Source organism: Sinocyclocheilus anshuiensis, unplaced genomic scaffold (genome assembly GCF_001515605.1).
Source record: "Sinocyclocheilus anshuiensis isolate Anshui unplaced genomic scaffold, SAMN03320099.WGS_v1.1 scaffold1073, whole genome shotgun sequence".
NCBI classification, from domain to species: domain Eukaryota; kingdom Metazoa; phylum Chordata; class Actinopteri; order Cypriniformes; family Cyprinidae; genus Sinocyclocheilus; species Sinocyclocheilus anshuiensis.
The window spans coordinates 91,359-108,044 of record NW_015555774.1 but is presented as its reverse complement, the minus strand read 5'-3'; the positions used below and the strand labels follow the sequence as shown (position 1 = coordinate 108,044).

Genomic DNA, 16,686 nt, shown 5'->3' with positions numbered 1-16,686 from the left:
CGCAAGCGCGCGGCGCTCGTGTCCGTGATGCGCGTGGACGCGGCTCGGGAGCTGCTGTACTGCGAAGAACAACGAAGTGGGAGAAACTGAGCTTTTTGAAACTGAATCACTTGAACCGATTCGCAAAGTCATTCGCAAAGTCATCACTGCTGTCCAAAATAAAACTCAGCTCAAACATTCATAAACACACGTTTTACAAAACAATTGCAAATGTTGATGGATATATATATATATATATATTCATTCACACACACACACACACACACATATGTGTATATTATATACATATAGATATGTTTTTTTTAATCAGTTTTGTTCAGCTCTGTGCTGTTTCATGAGGTTGCTGATTGTGTTTCAGAAACGCTGTTCAGTGCTGTGGATTCGTCTCTGCTGGATCAGACCGTTCAAGGTGATCAATCACTCGCTCATCTCTGATCTTTGGCGTTTTCTGTCGTGTAAAAAATTGAAAAGTGCTGTAGTTGTAAATTATCATTGTGTGTTTGTGTTCAGTTCTGTTGCAGGTGACACTGGACGTCCCGAATCAAGCGTTTCTGCTCTTCATCCTGGATCAGATCCACTCAAGGGTGTGAACACACACACACACATACACACACTCGTTCAGACACTAGAGCCAGTGTTACTGTGATTGTTAAGAGTGACGGTGTGTGTGTGATTGTGTGTCTCTCAGTGGACTGATGGGGAGAAAGCGTCTCTGTCCTCCTTGACGTTTCTGGGTAAACTGCTGGATGCTCATCCTGCTCTGAGTCAAACGCTGACGTCCAGCCGCCGTAAGACTGTCTGACCTCCTCTGACACGACACTCATTTACATCTAAGGGCTGGAATACACTGCCTGACTTTAAGAATCTGAACAGTTTTTTAAAACACTAGGCATCATACACTTACAGATCTGGTAAATAGTGACTAAACTGGGCATCACACACTAAGTCTGAAGCTAAAAAATCAGAGTCTGTGACCATCATACACTATGTGATTTTCTATTAGATATGTGAGCTCAAATCTGCAAGCTGACTCTGACTTTTGTCAACTAGTGTTTTACATCAACTAGTGACTGTAAATCAGTGGAAAATCTGGGCCAAAATCGTGGAGTGTATTCCAGGCTCAAGTAGTTTTATTTACAGTAGGGATTCACTTTTTTCAGTGAGCCCCTTTGGGCTAAAATATTTACTTGAAGTCTCCCTGAGATTCATATAATATAATATATAAGAATAATTTAACAAAACATTCACATGTTCACAGTTCTGTGATGTGGTTAATGGTCACATGACCTGCACGTAAACAAATAAAATATTGAATCCTTTTTAGTAAGTGTTGTATTTTCATTGTCTTTATTTTTAAATCATCTTGTTTGATTTTCATGATTTTATTATTAGTTTAATTGTATGTTTAGCTTAAAATGAATTGATTTTTAATTATTTAATTATTAGTTTTATTTTGATTGTTTTTATGTTAAAATGATTTGTTTTGATTATAGTGATTACATTTTTAATTGTTTTTGATTGGTTTATTTTTTTAATTATTTATTTATTTTAATGATTAGTATTATTAGTAAGTTTTATTTTCATTATGTCAATCTTAATGACTGAATTATTTGTTTTATTTTAATTGTTTTTAAAATTATTTAAATTTTACATTTTTATGAGTTAAAGGGATAATTCACCCAGAAATGAAAATTCTGTCATTAATTACTCACCCTCATGTCGTTCCAAACCCGTAAGATCTCCGTTCATCTTCGGAACACAAATTAAGATATTTTTGCTTTCTGACCTTGCATAGACAGCAAGGGTACTACCACATTCAAGGCCCAGAAACGTAGCAAGGACATTGTTGTGACATCAGGGGGTTCAACCGTAATTTTATGAAGCTATGTGAATATTTTTGTGTGCAAAGAAAACAAAAATAACTTCATTCAGCAACTCTGTGTGTGTTCAGGTTTCTTCATGCTGATGTGTATATGTGTGTGTGTTCAGGTTTCTTCATGCTGATGTTTATGTATGTGTGTGTGTGTGTGTGTGTGTGTGTATGTATGTAGTGTAGTGTGTGTGTTCAGGTTTCTTCATGCTGATGTGTATATGTGTGTGTGTGTTCAGGTTTCTTCATGCTGATGTTTAAAAGTGTGTGTGTGCTCAGTTTTTTTAATGTTGTTGTTTATGTGCGTGTATGTGTGTATGTGTAGTGTGTGTGCTGGAGTGTGTGTGCTCAGCTCTGCTGGTCTCAGATGAGGACGTGAAGGCCGCCGTGTGTTACGTGATGTTCAGGATCTGGAGTTGCGCTCCTGCGATTCAGACGCTTCCAGACACACTCCGACAGCGCATGTGTGTGTTACTGCTGCACACACTCTCACACACACACACCACAGCGCTCACCGTCAACTGCTTGGGTGAGACACACACACACTCACTCTCTGCAACTGTCCGGATGAGAAAATTACAGTAAAGACACTTATATCTCTATTTTATTTACTTGCACGCTCTATTTTATACATGCATGTTATTGAAATTATTGTGAATAATTCATACATGCATGTTTAATTGTTTGGAATTTGTTGTGAACTTGTAATGTTTAATAATTGTCTTTTTTAATTTATTTTATTTATGCATTGCATCCAGCAAAACATTTATTTTTCATAAAGCAAACGGAAATATGAGTGGCTGTCATACATGTCATACACAATGCTTTAATGATATTTAATATAATGCTGCAAATCATTCATTATTGTTCACTTTTGCTCCATGTTTCACGTTGACGTGTCCCTTCCAAATCACAAGAGCTCTGTAAAATGTAGATGTGCGGTAACGTGGGCACATGTTAGTGCTAGTCATGATTATGTGTCCCTTTCATTTACTTTATATTATAAAAATGATAAGTTTTAAGTGTTTGAATCTGGAGGTTTTATTATTTGCTTTACATAAACACAAGAGCAGTCTGTAATAAATGTGTGTGTGTTTCAGGTGTGGTGAAGCAGATGTGTCAGTACTCTGATGTCGTGTGTGTGTTGATGAGGGACCTGAAGGACGGAGGTGAAGATCCTCTGCCCTATCAACCACTGCCGCTCATCCTGAAGAAGGTCTCAACACACACTCACACTCACACTAGGGGTGGGACAATATATCGATATGGCGATATATCATTGTCCTTCTCCATGCGATACGAGAATCGATATCTGGCGCCAAATATCGATATTTTACTACAATACAATACTACAATTTACTACAATAAGGCGCTCTATATAGATTTCCCTGCTCCCAGCATCTAAAAATGCAAGAAGTCACTTATGGTCATCAAGCCTGCATTTATTTGATCAAAATTTTTATATACTTTAAAATTCATTTTATGCAATGCTGATTTATTATCAATGTTGGAAACATTTGATACTTTTTTCAGGATTCTTTGTTGAATAAAAAGTTAAAAAATAACAGCATTTATTTAAAATATAGCTTTTGTAATATACACTACCATTCAAAAGCTTGAGGTCAGTTTTTTTTTTTTTGTAAGAAATTAGGTTTTATTCAGCAAGGATTTGTTAAATTGATAGAAACAGTGATGGTAAAGATTGATATTGTTAGAAAACATCTCTATTTTGAATAAATGCTGTTCTTTTTAACTTTTTATTTATCAATGAACCCCAGAAAAGTATCACAGGTTCCAAAATAATAAAAATAAATAATAATAATAATAAATAATAAAAATAAGCAGCACAACTGTTTCCAACATTGATTATAAATCGGCATATTAGAATGATTTCTTAAGGATCATGTGACACTGAAGACTTCAGTAATGATGCTGAAAATTCAGCGTTACATCACAGAAATAAATGATATTCTAAAGTATATTAAAATAGAAAAACATTATTTTAAATTGTAATAATATTTCACAATATTACAGTTTTTTCTGTATTTTTGATCAAATAAATGCTGGCTTGATGAGCATAAGATGCTTTCCATAACGCTGCATAATTATCAAAAATGGTAATATAATAAAGTCAGTCACGTCACCATTTAGCCAGCCTACACTTCACATAATAGGCCTGTAGATGGCACTTGGGATTCATTAACTATGATAGTTTCATGAAATAGCAACCGCTGTATCATACATAAATATACGTGAATTGAATACTGATTACCATTATTGCGACTTTTGGAACTGCACGGTTTTGTGCAGTGCTTTTGTAGTAATTTAGCATCCATTTTCTCAGGAATGTAATTTGATTTATAAAATGAGACAAACCGCAGATCCAAATCGCTCCACAAATAAGCTCATCTGCCCCATGCAATTTTCAACCGATTTATAAATAAGAATGGAAAGTTTGAACTTGTGCCAGATCATGATTGGTTGGTGTATTATACATGACAAACGGGCATTGATAAATTATGTAATATTCTAAAACATATAATACATGGATTTTTTATTAAATCGACACCCTAGCTTTGATGAAAAAAAAGTTTAAAATATTGTTTGGTTTATTTCCTTCCGTCGACCCACTCACTGAAAGAACCATATATGGCTTGAGAGTCTACTTCTGAACAGACAGTGGAATATCAGTCAGTCAAGCAAAACGCACGCAACCCATAGCAACGCCTCAGATTGACAGATATGTAAAAATAAACAGGAATTTTCCGACTTTTGAGCAATTAGTTACTGTTTTGTACACCTTGTCAGGTTAATTATAATTAAAATGGATTTTGTTTTATTGACCACAATATCATTGCTATTTGTCCGAGATAATAATAGTTAATAATAATAATAATGAGATAATAATTTTGAAAAAGGGCAGGGGCTTGAGCCCCCAAAGCCCCCCCTTCTGCACGTGCCTGATCACGTTATTACTGCAGAGCGCTTATTCAGTCCATTAGTAGCCTAACCTCTCCGCTCGGATCGCAGGTGGATTTCCCTCACTATATGAGTGAGAGAGTGCTGCCTGCGCGTCCAGTTTTATGTCAACAAAACTGGGTGCTCTCCCTCTCTCTCAGTTATTGCAAGTGCGCGTTATGCAGTGGGCACCGAGCCACCGACCGGCAGAAACATAATGCTGCGTTCAAGTCCTCCGTGGGAAAACCGCGGTCTTGGCAACACTGAGCGTGACTGATACTCGAGCCAACTCCGCTCTAATGCTGCGTTCAAGTCCTCCTGGGACGTTCGTACTTATGAGTTGACAAGTCGTAATGACGTCAGGTGCGTTCAAGTCACTTTGCTCGGAACAATATGGCGATTTTACTTTTTTTCCATAAAATTCAACGATTTTTTTAAACTTTACATCTACAAAATGATGAATAAAGAATGTGCGTCATTGTGTTTTTGCTTTTTTCTGTTTTTATTGCATTTATGAAGGTGATGTAAACTGAATCATTATATGTTCTTTGGTAATTATACAATAATATAATATTTTGTTTATGCAACATATAGTTTTATTTTACATTACAACAAATTTATCATTTTATTAATTTCAACAAATTTACCATCAGTACAGATGCTGCATATCTAGTCTTTGGATGCGTCCATTGCATCCGACACGTTTTCTCACTGACACGCCCCCAACTCGGAAACTCGGGGCTTAAAGAAAATTTCGAGTTTCACTCGTAATAACGACTTTGTGGTGGCGTTCATGTGCGTTCAACTCGTAAATACGATCTATCCGACATGACTTGAACGCACCATAAATCTGCACCTATGGCATGGACGACGAAGCAAAACCTCGCCAGAGCCGTAATGCCGCGCAGAAGTGTGCAGTGTGCTTGCCGCGTGTCTACATTTGAATTAACGAACCTGAGAGCGCAAAAGACGCGATGTGAACGGCTTTTTTCCCCCTGCATGTCATGTGTGCGGGGCTCCGTTTTTATGATGAGAGGAGAGGAAAGGTTGAGAAAACACTCCAGGTAAATTTTGAAATGTACCAGGTTTATATATATGTAACTTAGGCTATATATATAAAGTTGATAAGCAGTTAAATGTGTTGGTTTACACACAAAGTCCAAGTCCAAGAATAAAATGATTAATTTACTTAGCATGTTAAATTTTATTTACAGAACTTTCGTGCTGTTTTCTAACAGTTTGGACTTGAATGAAGAGAGAAAACTTGCACTTAACCTTTTCACAGGCATTTTGTTTTCATAGTTCGACAGATATCGTGATGTATCGTTATAGGATTGTCTAGCTATATATCGATTATTGCAGAATCGCTGCATCGTGATATTATCGTATCGTGAGCAATGTATCGCGATTCGTATTGTATCGTGAGGTACCCTGCGATTCCCACCCCTAACTCACACACACTAAACCAACAGTTATTGACACTTCAGTTGAGAACTTGATTTTATGTGTTTGTTTTTTTTGTATCACTTGAATAAAGTTAGATCATTTCAGTATATTATTAATATCAATGTGAATTGTTCTTGTAAGTAAGTTTCCTGCGGGCCCTTTGGGTGCTTTCTGATGCCCCCTAGTGGACTGTGGTTTAAACAGCAGCGGCGTGACACTGATCTCTCTCTCTCTGTGTGTGTGTGTTTCAGCTGTTGTTGAGCACTCAGGACTCTCTGCAGGTGGTTTCTGTGCGCTGTGTGTGTGCCGTACTGATTCACGCTCCTCTTCACTTCTCTTCGTCCTTCATTCAGGCTGATTTACCCGGTGAGACGCTCGTCTGAGCCTGAACATCTCACACTGATCTCACACATCAGTTTAAACAGAGACGTGTGTGTGTGTGTTAATGACTGAAAGAGAAACTCAGTGGTTCACGTCTGATGACAGGCTGAACAGTTTTATAATGTTAATGTTGCCTTTGTTTGGAATCACTTCTGACGTGCTTTGAGAAATGTTTATAAGTGCATATAATCAAGACTTTTTCCACTCAGTTGCACTGCATCATGTACGAAAATGGGATTAAACCTACTTCATTTCACACTCACACTGATCCTGCACATAAACAGAAGAGACTCAGGGCTAGAAACATCAGGGTCACGGTTTCAGCTCACAGTGTGAATGCATAAGTGTCTGTGTGTCTAATATATGTGTGTGTGTCTGATATGTGCGTGTGTCAGAGTTCCTGTTGGAGGCGATGAGCGGCGGCTGCAGTGATGTCTTGTTGTGGTCGGTGTTTAGTTGTTTGCTGCTGCTGTCTGAAGATCCGCTCTTCTTCTCGCAGTGTCACGCTGTCTACGGTACAAGAGTGTGTGTGTGTGTGATTCACATGAACTCATTTCTCACGATGAAGTCAGTAGCTCTTCATCAGTCTGACTGTAAATGTGTGTGTGTTTGAGGTGTGGAGCCACTGGTTCGCTCTCTGAAAGAGACTCTGGGAAAATCCAACACTGAGGTGCAGATAAAAGGACTGGAGCTGCTGACGGCCATATTGGACAGGTCACACACACACACACACACACACACACACACACACACACACAGTGATTCCCTCTTTTCCTTTATTGTTAGATTAACATTAATGCGACAAACGGCCTATATATTAAGACCTACTGTACTGCACGGATCTAATATAATGTTACACATCCGATGATTTTCCCCAACAGTTCCCCAAACATTCACTTAAGTCATAACAGATTATGTTTGCGTGAATACTTAAATACTGTAATTCTGTGCATATGTGTATATTTATCGGGATCGCGGAGAAAAAGGTACTCCTCTCAGAAAACGCACAAAAGATAATTATGTATAAAAGATATGTAAAAGATCATTTTAGATGTTTAATCACTATTTGGAGCATTGGGATTGCTAGACGAGGGCTTAATGAACTCATTTTTGTGAAAACCTAAAATTCAACCGAAATTGTCATTTTTCACATTTTATTTGCCTGTAGCTCAAAATTAGCCCGTGCACTTTCCGACTCATTTTGCCAGCACGGGTCACATTTTAAAATTAAAACTAAATAAAAAAATCTAAATAAAACACCTACTAAAAATGAAATGTGCTTATATACATGTGTGTGTGTGTGTGTGTGTGTGTTGACAGGCAGCCTGCAGCGGTGCGTCTCTTCCCGACCGGCTCTGAGTTTTCTGCCGTGTGTGATGTCATCGTGGAGGGCGTGGCCTCATCCTGTCTGCAGGTGTCCATGTGTGCGGTGCGAGCCGCTGCTGTCCTGCTCAGGTCACACACACGCACACACACACACACACACACACACACACACACACACACACACGATTCGAGTGGATGTTCCTGGTTACTGTAGTGGAGCAGCAAGGTAAATCGTGCGTGCGTGCGTGTGTGTGTGTTTGCACAGGCCCAATCATCAGTCCAGTCCGGTTCAGCTCGCAGACGTCAGGAGGATCGTGGAGGTCGTGATGTTCAAAATCACAGAGCACCATCACACACGCAACAGAGTAAGTGTGAGTGTCCTGAGCAGTGGTCATGTGATCAGCAGGCATCATGTGATCATCATCTGTGTGTGCAAGTTCAGGAGAGCTGCTCTGGTTCAAAGTCAGTGACAGCAGGAGTTTTACTGCAGATGCTCACATGCTTCGACGCCGCCTGCAGGTCAGTCTCTCACTCACATACACATACTTAAAAAAAAGAATTGTACTTTTTTATGATTTATGTGTTTTAAATAATAATTACGATTAAGTTTTAGTAATTTAGTAATAAATAAATTTAATTAAATAAAGTTTTTTTTATTTTGATACATTTTATTTTAAAATGGTTTCGTTTAAATTCATATTTTTATGATTTAATTCATTTTTAATAAGAGGTTTATTTATTTTTATTATTTATATTTGTATTTTTGGATTTCATTTTGAAGAAAATATTTATGTTTATTGTTTTTGTTTTTTAAAATTACTTTTAAAATGATTATTTTGTCTTAATTTTATTTTATTTATACATTTAATTTTGAAATTACAGTTAATTGAACTATTATTTAAATTTTGAATTTTTATGATTTAATTAATTTTTAAATAATAATTTTATACTATTTGTTAATTTAGCATTTTTATTTAGTTTTTAATATATGCTTAATTAAATTTTTTAAAAGTATTTGTTTTATTTTTGTATTGTATCTAATTTTTTTATAATTGTTTTATTTTGATTATTTATTATAATTAATGATAATTCGTCTTATCAAATGATTTATTTTGTTTTTACATGATGATTTTTTGAAATAATTAATTATTATTTGATTATATTTTGCCTTTTGTGTGTGTGTGTGTGTGTGTGTGTGTGTAGGTTGGTGGAGGCGTGTGTGTGTGACTCGACTCTGAAGGACGGTGTGTGTTCAGTGCAGGAGACGCTGGAGTCTGTGTGTGTGTTTCTGCTGCACTGCTGCGACGCTGCCTGCATCCCTGCAGTTACTGTGAGTCTCACACACACACACACACACACACACATCATACAATCACACTGAACCCTACACTCGTGTGTGTGTGTGTGTGTGTGTGTGTGTGTGTAGGGTGTGTGTGAGCGCGTCTCATCTCCTCAGGTGCTGCAGCTCTTCCTCTCGGTTTTGTCGTGTCAGTTTTCTCTGTGTCCTGATCACATGACCTCCTTCTCCAAGAAGCTTGGTAAGACCTGGCTCAGGGGTCAAAGGTCATGGCCAGGTCGTGGGCTTTTATGAACTTTGTGTTACCCTCATTGCAATTTTTTTTTCAGTCTTCATGTGTGATTGGTGTAGTTTAGTCACATGACTCTGTTATTGATTCTGCAGTGCAGACGTCAGTGTTTGACTGATCACTGATTCTCCTCTGTGTGTGTGTGTTTAGCAGCTCGTGTTCATTAAGTCTGTGTGTGTTTCAGGAACGCGTCTCTGGCTGAAGCTCTGCATGTGTCTGATCTCACAGGAGCACACCTGCACCAGTGAGCTGCAAGGTAACTCGTGTGCGTTATTTTAGTATCATTTACAGGCTATTACAGTTTTTATTCATATTTTGAGTTTGTTTTCGAGTAATAGGTTTTAGTTTCAGTTAAAGTTTTTGTCATTTTATTTATTATTATTATTTTTTTTAAATGTCTATATTGATTATTTTATTGTTTATTATTTTTAATTTTAGTTTTAGTTCTTTAGTACTTAAGAATTCAAAAATGTTGTTTTACTTAATGATAATAACCTTGGTGGATTAGTTTGTGTGTCAGTGTGATTTATGTAACATTAATATATTATTGTAGTTTTTATTCATTTTATAAATTTACAGTTTTTTATTTTATTTTAAAGTTTTAGTAGATTTGTTGTGTTCTTTTCATGTTTAATAGTTTTTTTATGTGCAGGCCTATAATTTTTATTAATTCTTATTTTAGTTTTAGATATTTCAGTGCATTTATGTAAAGAAAATTTAAAAATGTTAAAAAACTATGTAAAAAATAAGTTTAACTGAAATAAAATACTAAAAAAAAAGAACAATTTGATAATGTTTATGATAATAATAACCTTGGTGGGTGTGTGTTTGTGTGAATGTGTTTTTATTTAGTATTAAAATGCATCTTAAATGTGTTTCATCCTGATTTGCAACAGAGCATCTCTCCAGCAAACACACAACATTCCTCTAATGTTCTGCCAACCTAAAAAGAAACTTCTGCTTTCATAAAGAAAACTTTCCTGGCTAACCTGTAAACTCTGTGTGTGTGTGTGTGTGTGTGTGTGTGTGTGTGTGTGTGTGTGTGTTGAGCAGATGTGGAGCGTGTCCTGCAGGAGTCTCTGCCATCTCTGTGCTGCTGCGCGTCTGATTGGCCATCTGTGCTCTCTGATTTCCCACAATCCCTCAGAAACACTCAGCACTGCCTCATCTACCTGCTGCACCTGTTGCTGCTGCACGGGGACAGGTCTGTGTGTGTGTGTGAGTGGTGATGTCACTGAGTGATGAAGATCCTCATGATGGTCATGTGACCGCAGGTTTCTGAGCGACTCGGCCGTGTTCTCCGCTGTGCTGCGCTTTGTCTCGTGTGTTCAGGACCTTCCTGCGTCGGTGTTGAGTTCAGTGCTCTATCTGCTGTCCGTCACTCAACACGCCGGGCCTCGTCTGGACACGGTCTGCCACTGCTCTGACCTCACTTCCTGTTTCAGCTCACTACATTACAGTGCAGATGCATTCAAATACACCTGAAACCTCATCGGTTGCCATAGCAACAGATGAGCATACATTCAAAACTACAGTCAGATAAATTCCAATATATCTGAAATATTATCAGTCACCAAAGCAGAAGTTAGAGAACAACTACATTCAAAACTACGTAGAAATTCAAAAACATCTGAAACGTTATTGGTTACCATAGCATCCATTATGCATTCAAAACTATTTTCAAAATCAAATTCCAATATATTTGAAACGTTAAATACTTTCAAAACTATGTACAAATTCAAATCTATTTAAAGCATCATGAGTTATTGTAGCAAAAGTTAGAGAACAAGAACATTCAAATTCAAATAAATTTGAAACATAATTGGTTACCATAGCAACAGCTAGAGAAGAACTACATTCAAATTCAAATACCATAGCAATGTAGAAGCACACTGGCTCTTCAGCCGTTAATACACTCACTGCATGTGATTTCACATCTGTTTGTGGATCTGTCATTCAGACTGGTGACAACCTAGCAACACCCTAGCAACCGGGTGATGTGTTTTCAAACCTCATCAGGCCTAAATTACCTTGAGACAGCATGAGTTTGACAGAAGTCTGTCAGCGAGAGGTTGAGTGTGATGATGCTGATGCTGATGAAGTGTGTGTTTGTGCAGGTGTCTGTGAGCGTCCTCTCTAAAGCTCTGTCCTCCTGTCCGCTGCTCTTCTCTCGTTCTCTTCCTCTGTCTGTCCTGAGCTTCATCTTCATGTATCCGGAGCTCTCGGAGCGGTTCGGAGCGCCAGCTCTGACGGGGCGTCTGTCAGAGGAGGAGCAGGAGCAGGAGCTGCTGGAGCTGCTTCACACACACCCTGCAGCGCTGCTGGCCACACTGGTGACTCACACACACACACACATCACAGTTATAAAGGCAGAAGCTGACGTGAAAAACATGTACATGACAACTGAAGAGCAAGCATTTGCACTTATAATCCAACATTAGTTCTGTAAATCTGATGAAAATTAGAGAATCACAGAATGCATTGACATTATTACATACAGTATATACGCAGAATGTCACAGAATTTGTCAGTGAGCAGCATTTCATCTGTAAATGTATACACAATGTTCTTCAGGATTCACACACTTTATGACCAACAACCTTGAGATTTGTTATTAAAGTTTTTTTTTTCTATTATCATTTTTTAATGAACTTTAATTGGTCAACATTTGAAGTGAATCAAAACCTTTAATCAAAGTTGTCGTAAAACCAAAATAATACCCGTTCTTGTCTTAGGACAACTTTGTTGACTTCTCTCTCTCTCTCTCAATATATATATATACAGTGGGTACGGAAAGTATTCAGACCCCCTTCAACTTTTCACTCTGTTATATTGCAGCCATTTGCTAAAATCATTTAAGTTAATTTTTTTTCATATATATATATATATATATATATATATATATATATATATAATTTGTGTGTGTGTGTGTGAGAGAGAGAGAGTAAATAATACATTTTATTAATTTATTAATAAAACAAACAAACAAAAAAAACATTTTAAAAAAGTAAAAAAGAAAAATAATTATATCAAGTATCTCAATGTGACCCAGATATTTGCTGTGCTATTTTTCCTATTTTTAAAGGACGATGATTGGAATGAATTTTGATTAATTCAACAGATGGTACTTAAATTATACTTTATCTGGTTTGATTCCTTTTAGACAAGTTATGGTTACAAATAAGACAAAAGAAGCTTTAAAATAAGTTAAAACAACTAAAAAATCTGTGTAGAATTCCTGAAGTTTGGGTTGAATTGAATGATTTCATTAGAATTAGTTTTAGTTTGAACAGTGTGAGGCTTTGGAGGCGAAACGGTTAAGAACCACTGCTTTAAGACTCTAATATAAGGTCTATTGTCAGACAGTTATTAAATCACGGTGACACTCTGTGGTGTGTAATGTGTGTGTTCAGGCCGTGGCGTGTGACGCCGAGTCTGCAGCGTCACGTTCAGCTGTCGGTGTGCTGCAGTGTTTCCTGCGATCAGCCGACAGCAGCAGCATCAGCGGGACGTCTGATCTCTGTGATCAGATCCGATCGGCGCTGCTCAATGTCCTGCAGAGACACACACACACAGGTCAGAGAACACACACTCACTTTACATTTGTTCATGCTGACAGTCTGTAGTGTAGAAAACACTGTAGAAATAAAGGTAACGTCTAGCCAATTGCATTCAGATCCTCCGTTCTTGTACGAAACAGTCATGTCATTTTGACGGTCCAGTCAGCAGCCAGTGGCTAATATCAAGCCCCGCCCCACGATTCACTCATAAACTGATCACAGTGTGTCAGCCGCTGATGTTTGGTCTGTTCCAGACGGTCTGTCTGTGCTGCTGAACGTGTCGTCTGTGATTCACTCGTCCGGTCAGATGGAGCACACTGACTTCAGACTCCTGTACCACGGTAAGAAAACACATGCTGTCAAAATGGCTGAAAAACTCGATTCTAATTTTGTACTTAAATATTATCAATATTCAAATTATATTCAAATTTAAAAGGCATAATTTCAGTTAGTGGGAAAAAAAGCTTTTGGCTGCTCTCCAGAGGCCACAAGAGGGTGCATCGAGCAACATATTACTAATGCACGTTTCTTCAAAGCAATAAAATAACACGATTATCTCTGAAAAAAGTGCATACTGTTTAAAATTTTCTTTTTTTATTTATTCAATTTATTTGTACAGGGACAACGCACAACAACAGTGTTGTGCCAGAGTTAGCTATAAAGCTAATTTGCATCTGCAGTCCCTGGGCAGGATGTTGTTACAAAATTACAATATTAAGTCACACACAATACAGTACACACAACACATACAATATACAATATACAATATCACATCATACTCCATTAAATTACAAAACCAAGTCAATGATCACATATTTGATTTTCCTTAAGCCATACTTTAAGCGTAGTTTTAAAAATACTAAATGTTGTACACTCTCTAATATTAACAGGTATTAAATTCCATCTTTCTGCTGCTCTAACTGAAAAAGCTGATTGTCCAAAAACAGTTTTCTTAAATTTAGTTGAACAATCACCTCTAACTGATGACCTAGTCTGCCTGATATTATCCTTACAGAAAGTCACACATTGTTTAAGAGGTGGTGGTGCAAGATCATGAAATAGTTTGTACATCAAGCATGTGTGCATACGTGCATGTGTGTGTGTGCGTGTGTGTTTGTAGTCAGTAATCTAGTAGGAAAGCTGGACTCCAGTGACTCTGAGCTGCAGCTGTCTGTTTTCAACTTCCTGTACTGCTTCCTGTCTGTGTGTCCTTCACACGCTACTGATAGAGGTAACACACACTCAAAAACTGTGGAGGAAATTTATTTGCTCTACTCTGCCAAAGAGCGTTCTTTGCCTTTCTCGATGCTCGATTAACATGCTTGAGTTTTGGATGAACTGAGAGATAACAGGAAATCTGTTTGGTGTGTGTGTGTGTGTGTGTTCAGCAGTGTCTCTGCTGCTGGGAAACGTCAGGCTGATGGAGCTGCTGGAGGAGGTTTTATCGGCCTCTTCTTCCTCATCTTCATCGCTGTTGTGCTCCTCTCTGCTCCTGCTCTCCTCCCTCACACTCCTGCAGCACAAACACTCCGCTCAGGTACCACACACTCCTCCTGCACAGCTGAGATCAGTGTCGCCTCACTAATAAACACCTGACACATGTGTGTGTGTGTGTGTGTGTGTGTGTGTGTGTGTGCGCGCTGAAGGTTCACAGGAGCGTCAGTGTGGATCTGCATCAGATAATCAGACGACTGGCCTTCAGCAAGAGACACACGGACACACTGCTCATCAGTAAGACACACACACTCACAGTTAAAACACACACACAATTAAAAACACACAGACACACTTACACACACTCACAGTTAAAACACACAGCCGCACACATACGGACACAATGCTGATCAGTAAGACACAAACACAAGAAAACTAGAGTGGTTTGATGTAAAACAGCTGAATTAATGCATCTTTTGGGTTTTCAAACTGGACAATTTCTAAGAAAAAAAAAACATGAACTGAATGTACTTTAATGTGTTGATTAAAAATGTATAACAGTATTTTATTGAACTAGATATTCTTACTGGCTAATTTTGTTTTCTAAAAAAGGGAATCAGTTTTGTTGCTGTTTTAAAAGAAAACATGGACATAATTTGGAGTTGGTGTTATTATTAGGAATTCCACAGGATTGGAAGCTTCTCGTTTTTATAGTCTTCATCAGATACATAGTGTGTTCATTTATATAATAAATATAATAAATCAGGAAACTAGATGAGGTCAGATAAGCATGTGAGTTGAGCTTCTGTTGATTTGTGCTTATGTGAAAGTGCAATAATAAAGATGAAATGTAAAAATAAATTACTAAAATGACAATAATTGTGATTTCAAATTTTTGAAATCACAAAATAATTGATTATTATCATGCTGCTTTACTGTACTCTAATAGCTGGAGGAAGACAGAAATGCCTACACTGTGACAATATAAAAGTCAGTCATTTCATTTCGGAAACACATTGTTTGTTTTTTTACGTCACACTTAATATTCTTACACTGTAAAAATGATACAATACAGATGCCTTTATATTTTAATAAAGGTTTGTAAATTGTAACATAGTTTTTTGGCGTTGTGCAGAAGTGAAGTTTAGCTACTTAAGATGAGTTTCATGAGCTGAAGTGATCACATGATCTGCAGATGTTTCTCCAAACGATTCATCCCTCATTGATTTGTTGAGATGTCGTTCACCTTTAATCTGAACAAATAAACACATGCTGGTGACTGAAAGACTGTTTGAGACTGTTACAGTTGAGCTGTAATGAACTGAGAGAGACATCAGACTCTGTGTGTTGTGTGTGTGTGTGTGTAGAGTGCAGTGTGCGCTTTGTGCAGGTGTGTTTGGATGTGGACGCATCTGCTCTGCTGTGTGTGTGTGATGCAGCACTGCAGCGACCTCTGACCTCTATAGATGGCGCTCTTCATCCCATCGGACACAGCGGCGCTACGAGCCTCATGACAGCGCTGAGCGCACTCATGCTAATGGTATACGAACACACACACACACACACACACACACACATATACATGAACTTGTTTTGACCCTCATGTTGTGTTTTGGTTATTTTTTACTAAAAACACTAATTAATGTTAAAGCACTGGATCAAAACTTAGTGATTTTGTTCACACAGGGTTTAACAACTTCCCAAAAAAATTTTAATTATTTTTGTACGTTTTGAGATTTTTTTGCTACCTTTGTTGCACTTGTGGTGTTGCCACTCAAAAATGACCGGCCCACAAAAAATACTCATAAAGTTCTCATTATGCTATATAATCTCCAAATCTTGGATTCAGTCTTTTTGTCAACTTGTTTTCATTCTTCATTCAATTGGCACATTTTTGTATTTCTTCTTGGAACTGACTGATAGTAGGCCTCTTTGATCTGAGGTTGATCTGCTGAGTGAATATTGCCAAAATTATCCACCAATAATGTTTTTATCAATCAACAACTGAATATTGCCAAAATTATCCACCAATAATGCTTTTATCTATCAACAACTGAATATGCCAAAATTATCCACCAGTAATGTTATCAACAACTGAATATTGCCAAAATTATCCACCAGTAAT

General features: G+C 37.5%; 2 protein-coding genes across 2 annotated transcripts in view; both read left to right on the top strand.

Annotated features, from left to right (window-relative positions):
• Positions 1-27: 27 nt before the first annotated feature.
• LOC107674470 (meiosis inhibitor protein 1-like) lies at positions 28-9,642 on the top strand. The gene is made up of 14 exons (XM_016468451.1): positions 28-76; positions 359-409; positions 511-584; positions 689-788; positions 2,196-2,399; positions 2,971-3,086; positions 6,526-6,640; positions 7,270-7,369; positions 7,976-8,110; positions 8,247-8,346; positions 8,424-8,500; positions 9,185-9,311; positions 9,408-9,519; positions 9,608-9,642. Exons 1-14 carry the CDS (start codon positions 28-30, stop codon positions 9,640-9,642), a joined length of 1,395 nt encoding a protein of 464 aa, XP_016323937.1.
• Positions 9,643-9,770: 128 nt separating this feature from the next.
• The window catches only part of LOC107674482 (meiosis inhibitor protein 1-like), a 12,217-nt gene continuing 5,301 nt past the window's right edge, over positions 9,771-16,686 (top strand). The window contains exons 1-9 of the mRNA XM_016468461.1: positions 9,771-9,823; positions 10,621-10,771; positions 10,842-10,977; positions 11,685-11,900; positions 12,981-13,143; positions 13,382-13,468; positions 14,516-14,664; positions 14,774-14,858; positions 15,929-16,101. Of these exons, the coding sequence (XP_016323947.1) occupies positions 9,778-9,823; positions 10,621-10,771; positions 10,842-10,977; positions 11,685-11,900; positions 12,981-13,143; positions 13,382-13,468; positions 14,516-14,664; positions 14,774-14,858; positions 15,929-16,101 (1,206 nt within the window). The 5' untranslated portion in view covers positions 9,771-9,777. The remainder of the gene's footprint in view (positions 9,824-10,620; positions 10,772-10,841; positions 10,978-11,684; positions 11,901-12,980; positions 13,144-13,381; positions 13,469-14,515; positions 14,665-14,773; positions 14,859-15,928; positions 16,102-16,686) is intronic.

Coding starts and splice junctions, on each gene's coding strand:
- LOC107674470 (XM_016468451.1), top strand. CDS start 28: ATGCGCGTGGACGCGGCTCGGGAGCTGCTGTACTGCGAAGAACAACGA. Junction 3,087..6,525: donor TGCCGCTCATCCTGAAGAAG/GTCTCAACACAC, acceptor TGTGTGTTTCAG/CTGTTGTTGAGCACTCAGGA. Junction 6,641..7,269: donor CATTCAGGCTGATTTACCCG/GTGAGACGCTCG, acceptor TGTGTGTTTGAG/GTGTGGAGCCACTGGTTCGC.